This window comes from Myxocyprinus asiaticus, chromosome 36 (genome assembly GCF_019703515.2).
Source record: "Myxocyprinus asiaticus isolate MX2 ecotype Aquarium Trade chromosome 36, UBuf_Myxa_2, whole genome shotgun sequence".
Classification (NCBI taxonomy): domain Eukaryota; kingdom Metazoa; phylum Chordata; class Actinopteri; order Cypriniformes; family Catostomidae; genus Myxocyprinus; species Myxocyprinus asiaticus.
Genome location: NC_059379.1, coordinates 32,971,103 through 32,981,367, shown reverse-complemented (window position 1 = coordinate 32,981,367; position 10,265 = coordinate 32,971,103). Strand labels below are relative to the sequence as shown.

Below are 10,265 nucleotides of genomic sequence, written 5' to 3'. Positions count from 1 at the left end.
TCATTTACATTGTTTTGTTTTGTTACAAAGTCCAAAGAAAGAAAGAAAAAACAAACGAAAAAATAAATAAACAAAACACTAAAAAACATCAAAACATATGACACACAAAACATACAAATCCATTTTGTGCTAATTTTTGTTGTTGTTTGTTGTCCAAACTTTTGACTGGAAGTGCCTCTGTGGACATTGTAACAAAACAACACACACACACAAAACTGAAACAAAGACGTTTTGTGCTAATAACTGTAATTTAATTGTTTGTTAATGGACATACTGTACACCTCCCACCAGTAAATCACAATTAGCAGCTTGTTGAAATGGGTGGTCAACACGACAGATTATTTGCACTGGCTCATGAAGAGTTTAGGCTGGGTCACATCGTTCTTGTCATTCAAGACACAGCAACACAAGAACAGTTATAAGGCCGCTCCGAACAAATCTCTGTGCATAGTCAACCCAGCACACCCCTCCTCAGAGACCTGGAACTCAGAGTCAAAAGCACCGAATGAATGAAACAATGTGACAACACAGACTCCATATTCCACAGTGTGAAATACTAAACACAATGCAACAAAAACATAAATAAATACATTTACAACAGAGAAATGTTAAGGGCATCTGAATTAGTTTTGAGGACACTGTCATGGAAAGACACTTTGAAAAGTAACAGGACTGTTACATTCAGGTGACAATGAGAATTTTTCAAGCATGTAGTACTAGAGATCAGCAGATGGTGGTTACGACCACCATGAATATAACAGATCAAGTCCAAAACACTGACATTGTCAACAAACATAAATACATTATTACAGATGACCGCCAGAACACTGTTCAATCCGAACAATTAAGGCACTGAGGAGTGTTAGATTATCTGAACATATATTCGCCTTCTGTAGCTTTTTTAAGTACAAAAAATAAAGCAGTAGTTTGAAAAATAAAAATCAGATTAATAAAAACCTACTCTGATGGCACGTATTAGGCAAATGACTAGAAAAATTAAATGCTTTACAAAACCCATTTGAAAATGCATTGCTTCTATTTGAGTTAACAAAAACAGTTGGAAAATATGGCTTACTGCCAGTAAACAGGGGCAAACATAATTAGGCTACATGTCGTCAAGTTATTCGGCAAAGCAGTAACTTGGCATTTAGTTTGCTGGCTTTTGCAGTCTTGAACCTGAACACGCATTTGTTGGTGTGATTCATTTCTTGGGGCCTGTTGTGCGATGCAGGATGATGATATGGTCAAATGCAAACCCAAAAGCACAAATAGAGAGAACAAAAGAACTTGCTTATCATCACTGACCATGTTTGACTTGGTTTTATGTAAACCATTATCCTAAAGTGAATGGAATAGTTCACCCAAAAGTTAAAATTCTGTCTTTATTTACTTATCGTCATGTCATTCCAAATCATATGACTCTCTTCCATGGAACACAAAAGGTGAATTTTTAAAGAATATCCAGGCTGCTCTTTTTCTTAATGAAAACAATTGAGGATTGAAGCCGTCCAGCTCCAGAATGGGAAAAAGTAGCATAAAAATATCATAAAAGTGGTCCATACAATTTGTGTGCTATATTCCAAGTATAATGAAGCCATATGATATCTTTGGTAAAGATAGGGCAACTTTTATGGTGCTTTTGTGTCCTTTTTGAAGCTTGAAAGCCACAATTGCCATTCAATGCAACTGCACTGAAAAGAGCGACCAGGATATTCCACTGAAGAAATGAAGTCATCCAGGTTTAGAAAAACATGATTAAATGGCACAAATATAGCTTTTGTAAGAACTATTCCTATAACCTAAACCCCATACAAACTGTATATTATAAGCTTTACATCCAAGATCCTAAAATCAGTCCTGTGAGGAAAAGAGAAGCTTTGGATGATTATTTTGTTAGACTGAGACTCATGGCGAAGTGTTAAAGGGTTTAGCTACAATTTCAGACCATCTTCAGGTTTTTGTGTTCCGGCACTTTGGGCGCATGTTTCGGAGACCAATGTCCACATGGACATGTTCCTGGTCAGTCTGAGTCTATCCGTGTGTACTTCACATGACCCAATTGCAGCGATCGCCATGAAAAGGGCCTCTGATAGCTACGAGGGACGATGGCAGAAACGTTCTTTTCCAGGTACAGGAAAAATCTGTACCACCACACGCGGGTGAAAAAGTTGGTCTGGGATGTCTCTTTTAGTGCCTAAAAAATTCAGATGAAGAGGGTTAGAAATACATTGAACATATTCACTCAAATTCTAATTCAAACATTCAATCAATTTCAAATGAGTTTAATTAAAATGTAAGGAAAACTTTTCCACACAATTAAATGAAGCCTTTTCAAAAATAAATAATTATATAAACACACATACACACACCTTACTGTGCAAAATTTGAAAGCAAAATCGCTTAAGCAGATGTTTTAAAAAATAATGCAATGAATAATTCTGAATTATCAATTAACGTCATACAAAATACAGTGAAAAAAAATCTAATTTTGTATTGCATAAAAATATAATTTGTTCTGTTTGAACAGATTTGTTAAGGTCTTGTTGTACAAACTTAAATTCAATTATGCCTACTTGACACAATTAAATCGCAATAAAACTATCAAAGTTCGAATGGATTTTGTAACGCTGCTCAATCCTCAGTGCCGTCATTGACGCTTCTATGAAGCACGAGAGAGACTTTAAAACTGAGCCTGCAGAATTCACAACTTCTTTCACGGACACACAGGGCCTCTATCATGTGTTTGGATCTAGGGCCGATTCGTATCGTATTGTGAGGTGGCTGGCAATATCCCACACTAAATTATATATATACTCTCGTGGCCAAAAGTTTGGAATAATGTACAAATTTTGCTCTTATGGAAAGAAATTGGTACTTTTATTCAAGTGGCATTCAAATAATCACAATGTTTTCAGGACATTAATAATGTGAAAAATTACTATTACAATTTGAAAAAAAAAAAAAAACTGCTTCAAAGAGTTCTCATCAAAAAATCCTCCACATGCAGCAATGACAGCTTTGCAGATCCTTGGCATTCTAGCTGTCAGTTTGTTACTCAGGTGACATTTCACCCCACGCTTCCTGTAGCACTTGCTATAGATGTGGCTGTCTTGTCGGGCACTTCTCACGCACCTTACAGTCTAGCTGATCCCACAAAATCTCAATGGGGTTAAGATCATAACACTCTTTTCCAATTATCTGTTGTCCAATGTCTGTGTTTCTTTACCCACTCTAACCTTTTCTTTTTGTTTTTCTGTTTCAAAAGTGTCTTTTTCTTTGCAATTCTTCCCATAAGGCCTGTACCCCTGAGTCTTCTCTTTACTGTTGTACATGAAACTGGTGTTGAGCGGTTAGAATTCAATGAAGCTGTCAGATGAGGACATGTGAGGCGTCTATTTCTCAAACTAGAGACTCTGATGTACTTATCCTCTTGTTTAGTTGTACATCTGGCCTTCCACATCTCTTTCTGTCCTTGTTAGAGACAGTTGTCCTTTGTCTTTGAAGACTGTAGTGTACACCTTTGTATGAAATCTTCAGTTTTTTTGTTTGTTGCCAATTTCAATTATTGTATAGCCTTCATTCCTCAAAACAATGACTGACTGATGAGTTTCTAGAGAAAGCAGTTTCTTTTTTGCCATTTTTTTTACCTAATATTGACCTTAAGACATGCCAGTCTATTGCATACTGTGGCAACTCAAAAACAAACACAAAGACAATGTTAAGCTTCATTTAAGAACCAAATAGCTTTCAGCAGTGTTTAATATAATGGCAAGTGATTTTCTAGTACCAAATGATCAATTTAGCATGATTACTCAAGGATAAGGTGTTGGAGTGATGGCTGCTGGAAAGGGACCTGTCTAGATTTGATCAAAAATGACTTTTTTCAAATAGTGATGGTGCTGCTTTTTACACCAATAATGTCCTGACTATACTTTGTGAGCAGTTGAAAGCCACTTTGTTGAATTAAAGTACCAATTTCCTTCCAAAACAGCAAAATTTGTTTATGGTAGGCTACTCAGCCTTACTGGCTCAATATGGTTAGGACTAGGGTTGGGGGCTGGGTGAGGGCATCGGCTGCCTGCCTGTAACAAACAGAGGCTCCTTTGTACAAAGGGCGAAACTTCACAAATGTTTTACCCCACTTTCTGTGGCTACTTGACATATATATGCTTTCAGAAGGTACACGCTCGACACATGACTGCACATCCTAGCACAGAAACTAACTGTGTGGAGCAGTGCGCATTTCATTACACGTGATGCATGTCCCGGACATTATAAACAAGTATAAAGTAAATATATTTATGATGATTTTTTTCATGTTTGTTGTAATGTTTCATGTACCATAATTTCATTGCAATTAACCATGATTAATTACAGAAAATTATGTGATTAGTCAAACATTTTTATAGATTCTCAGCCCTAATATACAGTATACAGTGTGTGTGTGTGTGTGTGTGTCTATATATATATATATATATATATATATATATATATATATATATATATACACACAGTATATTCTTTTATAAATATTTTTTATATTACTAAAATACATTACATCATACATTTTTTAAATTTTGGCTTGTTCCCATTACAAATTAAGTTGTGACAAAAATTCAAGCATTTTGTTTCAAGCTCATTATAATAAACTCAATTTAAAAGTACACTACGGAATTTTAGACTCTTTGTCGACATCTGTCGTCAAAATATAAAACTGTTACTTATCCGCAGAGAAACATTTTGTTTTTTATATCAGTCTGTGTGGATTAATATGATGATCTGAGGAATACTCGTGATTGCCTGTACCAAATCAGAGCAGATTTGACTAGCTTCAGCAAGTCAACGATAGAAAGAAGAAAGTCCTATAAGAAGTATATATATAAATTAGGTAGTCTAAGCAGGTAAGCAGCATATCTGCCGCCATGGTAGCAAAACCTTATTTTCTTTGTTTATGGACATGATGTAAACACAAACGATGGATGACAGAAGCCTTACATTTCCAGCCAAATCGAACCCAACAGCTCTGAATGTAAAATCATTATTGTAATGATATATAATGGCTCAATAATGGTGTTTCAAATGAAAAGTTACAAGAGAAATTCTCCGTAGTGTCCCTTTAACAAGCAGCAAGAATCAATTTTTGAGTGTTTATTGACAGGGCTCTTTATGGATACAAAATGGCAAACAGACGTACTTGTTGGTTGGCCATAGTGTGGTACCACCAGAAGAGGCGTGTGGTGATGAAGTAGGCCACAACAACATCAATGGTGTAATGGTCATGAGCAAGTAGAATGCAGAAGATTCCTATTGCACAGAGAACCCAGCAGCCCCAGTGGTACCACCAGAACCTTCTAGGAGAATCTGTGAGAAACAAGAAAACATCTTTCTTTTAAAGAAATGCCACTTTGATATCCTATTATTTACATTTATTTATTTTTAATTTAAGTGGGGCTTAATTGTTCGAATACTTTTCAGGGCGACTGAATAATCAAAGCATGTGCCGTTATCATCCACTAGGGGGCTGTGTGGCTAACAGCAGAATTCACTCACACTCTTTCATGAAGAGATACATGATGGTGAGCATGACTGTGTGGCCGCTGTACAGGTAGTCTCCACACATGTTATGAGAGCCAGTGATGGTTAAACCGCCTCCTGCGATCATTTTCATCACCCTCCGCATCTGAGATTCCCAGTCACCATACAGCTGCCAAGACAACAAAGACATGTATCAGCACATGACATTCTCCTTTAATTCCTTAAAGGAACAGTTCACCCTAAAATAACACTTTTTTTCCCCCTCATCTGTGTGCTAATATTTGTTTCCAAGGAACACAAAAGGATATATATATATATATATATATATATATATATATATATATATATATATATTTTTTTTTTTTTTGGGGGGGGGGGATTTTTCCCCTTTTTCTCCCAATTTGGAATGCCCAATTCCCAATGCGCTCTAAGTCCTCGTGGTCGCATAGTGATTCGCTTCTGTCCGGGTGGTGGAGGACGAATCCCAGTTGCCTCCACGTCTGAGACAGTCAACCCGTGCATCTTATCACGTGGCTTGTTGAGCGCGTTGCCACGGAGACATAGCGCGTGTGGAGGCTTCACGCCATCCACCGCGGCAACCACGCTCAATTCACCACGCGCCCCACTGAGAACAAACCACATTATAGCGACCACGAGGAGGTTACCCCATGTGACTCTACCCTCCCTAGCAACCGGGCCAATTTGGTTGCTTAGGAGACCTGAATATATATTTTTAAGAATGTTTACATAGCTTTTTTTTTTCAACAACAGTTACATTTCATAGTGCCTTATTTTAATTTAGTGCACTTACTTATAGTGAATAACAACTAAAATTTTGGTCAGATGAACTGCTTTATGTATTTGTCCTTTTTGAAGCTTGACAGATGTGGTTGTTGTGTTGAAAGAGCTGTGTGAATATTCTTTAAAAAAAATCTCCTTTGTGTTCCATGGAAAAATAAATAAATAAATAAATAAATAAATAAATAAATAAAAGCAAAGGGGTTTGGAAATACATGGTGAGTAAATAATGACAGATTTAAAAAAACAATAGTTCACCCAAAAATGAACATTCTCTTATCGTTTACTCACCCTCTTGCCATCCCAGATGTGCATGACTTTCTTACTTCTGCAGAACACAAATGAAGATTTTTACAAAAATATTTCAGCTCTGTTGGTCGTCACAATGCAAGTAAATGGTGCCCCAAATTCTGAAGGTCAAAATATCACAAAGGCATTAAAAATTAATCCATAAGATGCCAGTGGTTTAATCAATGCTGTCTGAAGTGACCCAATCGGTTTTGGGCGAGAACAAACCAAAAGATAACTCCTTTTTCACTGTACATCTCGCCATTGCAGTCTCTAGGCATGATCATGATTTCATCTAGACTGCTGTCAAGATTTATAGTGAAAAAAGGAGTTATGTTTTGGATTGCTTCAGAAGACATTAAAGTCGTATGGATTACTTTTATGATGCCTTTATGTGATTTTTGGACCTTCAGAGTTCTGGCCACCATTCACTTGAATTAAATGGACCTTCAGAGCTGAAATATTCTTCTAAAAACCTTCATTTGTGTTTTGCAAAAGAAAGAAAGTCATATACATCTGTGATGGCATGAGGGTGAGTAAATGATCAGAGAATTTCATTTTCATTATTATTATCAGAGAATTTTCCTTTATGGGTAAACTAACCCTTTAAGTGAACTATCCCTTTAATTCCTTTCATACAGTTTGTTTAATTGTAGCATTTTGGTTCTCTAATCTTACCATATGACCATGTCGAGGCTGAGAAAGAAAAAAAAAATCCCTTTGAGGCACAACACAACAACATTCTCTGGCTTCTAGAAAATAAATTTCTCTCTGTTTATGTCTGCACTTTCTGTTAGCAACTGAATTCAACAGGAAAGCAGGTTCTAACAAGAGTGGAAAAAGTTGCTGGGCTCGATAATAAATGTTTCTCACATGTCCTGTGGTGCAGATTTCCTGCCTTGTGTAGCTAGTGTGTGCTCATCGCCTCCCATCCACCCAACTGAGTCACACACAAACACCCACACACAGACACAGTTGCGAAATGATCACTCGTGGTCTTGTAATATGTCAACAAAGGACAGATACACTCTAAACAATCCTTTAATTTCATAATAAAATTAGTCATTCTTCCGGTGGGTGCAGTTTTTGCCATAGCAAAGATACTATCAGCATGGAGGCCCCAAAACAAATCTTGGTTACCATAGTTACCCATTCATTCTATTTGAAACAAAAATAAAAATAAAATAATCTGATCCCAGAACATTTATAAACTAAAACAAATAATTCACATCAACTGTTCAAAACATGGATGGGTCACCTCATCTATCCTGTTACACAGAGTAAACTGGAAAGGTTTTGGGATAAAAGTTCATAGAATCTAAAATGCTAATTTTATAAACAAATAATATCCTGCACCGTATCCATGGTATGACAAGTCATTTCCCTACCTCCTGTAAATCATTTAAATGGGCAAGACCTATCAAGAACCTGTCTGTGTCATATTTATATTTTGCATAAAGACAATGAAACCCATTTTAGGACCGTTGAGAATTTTAGCAGTGAGAATTTCATGGAAATTAACCAACCTTTTCCCACCAAATTCTCAATACTTCAATACAGAAAAAGTCTCGTTCAACTTAATGTAATGCGAGAAAAAATTGTTAGATATTATTTCAATTTAACAAATGTATACATCATGGCAGAATTTGTTGTACTGCAAATAATTTATGCAGATTTTAATTTTAAAAAAAATAATTGTGTCCAGGCAGGATGGTTTTCATTTGATCACATTACAGTAATGAGAATGTGATTTTATTTTTATTATTACATTACTGAGAATTTTGAGGGAAAGATGGTTAATTGTCACTATAGTTATACCACAATTCAACAAATCTTAACAAGCTTAAAATAGGCTTCATTTTCTTTTTGGGGTAAAATATGACCCAGACATTTCATTGTGAGAATCACCCTGTCAGAACCCGAACTTCAAATGATTTTCGGTTCAGTCATAAAACTGTATATGGCGCCAGCAGATAGGTCCTTCAACATGTAATCGGTTGACAAATCAACTTCCTCAATTCTCTATTTGTATAGCATTTGCTGGTAAGCCGGCCTCAATGAAACCCTCCTCCTCCTCAGCATCACTTGTCTAAATCTGCTTCAGGGCATATGCATCTAAAGCCCAAAGTATATTTCTGTCAGACACAAATGCTATGCGTCTGCGTACAGGACGCTTGACGTAAATTTCGTCATCAGCAAAGTGCTTGAGCACTGAACGTGAGCAGCAAGATTTTTCTAACACCGAACACTGAATTTTCGTACTCTGAACATGCGGTATACACATGCGCCTGGAATTATTTGCACCAATAAGTTGGTCCACAATATACAATAATAAGTGGCAACACTCACCGATTGACCATTGCTGTCAAAAAGAAGTGCTAGAAAATGATCATCCGCCATTAATCGCCACTAAACGTCAGGAGACGAAGGTAGAAACAACAAAGTGCACATCAAGAGCTTGTGTGCGAAGAGGTCTGGTGACACCTGCATTTGTATAACTCGAGTCTGAAGGACTGTAAATACATCTTTATGAGTCTAAACTCCTGACGAGAAATAGTCCAGAATCTCATAGCAGTCGTAGCGCACATGCGCCAACTGCCTGTGTATGCACGCACAAAAAGGTGAGCGTTTGACTGTACGTGTTCACGTCAAAACCAAATGATCCATTGGGCTTAACTGTGCAGCAGCAGCATGTCTAACATGCTCCACACAGCATGTCTGTGTATGTTTTTAGCAGTAGAAAGTTTTTGTACTTACTCTGCAGCACCAGCAGCAACAGATCTAGTCTGCCAAGACCAAAACAACTAACTTGTAATATCCATGGCAGCACTTTAAAAAAATGTTCAGAGAGTTGCAATGACTGAACTGATTATATGTTCTTCACTGACCAACAAAACTGCCTGCAATCAACATGAACTAAAAATAATTTGTCCTAAGGATAAGGATAAGGTTGGTTAATAGCCAAAAAAGTGTTAAGTGTTAAGAATACTGTGTTTTTTTACCTTGGGAGAGCATCTGAAGTGCATGCCAGGCACTGGAAGAGTAGTGATGTACATTGTAATGCATCTGTAGAGGTAGAGTGTCCCGACTATGAAAAAGAACCGTCGAATAATAATAGATCTGTGAAAGGAATATATTGTGGTTTATTGTATCGCTACTAACACATTGAAACATTAGCAGAGGAATCTCAAGCTATAGATATCTTACATATGGGGTATGAAACACAGTATATCCAGGTGCACTGGCCCCCAAAAAAGTACACTTTTGGACACTTAAAGCTGAAGTGTGTAATTTCTGCGCCACTGAACAGAAACAAATTGCAAAAATAAGTATTAGCTCCATCCAAATATTCATATTTCCCTACTATATAGTATTTCAAAAACAGTATGCCAATGGGGTAGTATGTCAAAATCCTAATTATTTATAAATCAGTACTCGAGAAATACCCAGATGAGCTACTATTTCCGGTGAGATTCTGAAGTTGGTCAAGTAGCTTACTAATAGTTGTGTCAAGAATCAGCAGAGGCAGGACCCAAACGCAGAGTTAAAAAAACAAAAGGATTTATTTATACAACCAAAAAGGCAAAAACAAACATAAACAACCCCATGGGGAAAAACACCAGCACAGACAAATAGGGACCAAG

At 36.8% G+C, this 10,265-nt stretch overlaps 2 protein-coding genes across 7 annotated transcripts in view; one reads left to right on the top strand and one right to left on the bottom strand.

Annotated features, from left to right (window-relative positions):
• Window positions 1–10,265, top strand: part of a1cf (apobec1 complementation factor) — a 259,844-nt gene that overhangs the window by 41,284 nt on the left and 208,295 nt on the right. The window lies entirely within an intron of this gene.
• Window positions 6–10,265, bottom strand: part of sgms1b (sphingomyelin synthase 1b) — a 72,889-nt gene continuing 62,629 nt past the window's right edge. For all 5 annotated transcript variants that reach the window (XM_051673757.1, XM_051673754.1, XM_051673755.1 and 2 more), the window contains 4 exons: window positions 9,624–9,741; window positions 5,551–5,704; window positions 5,195–5,361; window positions 6–2,194 (listed from right to left, as the gene is read on the bottom strand). In XM_051673757.1, coding sequence (XP_051529717.1) covers window positions 2,021–2,194; window positions 5,195–5,361; window positions 5,551–5,704; window positions 9,624–9,741 — 613 coding nt within the window. In that variant the 3' untranslated portion in view covers window positions 6–2,020. The remainder of the gene's footprint in view (window positions 2,195–5,194; window positions 5,362–5,550; window positions 5,705–9,623; window positions 9,742–10,265) is intronic.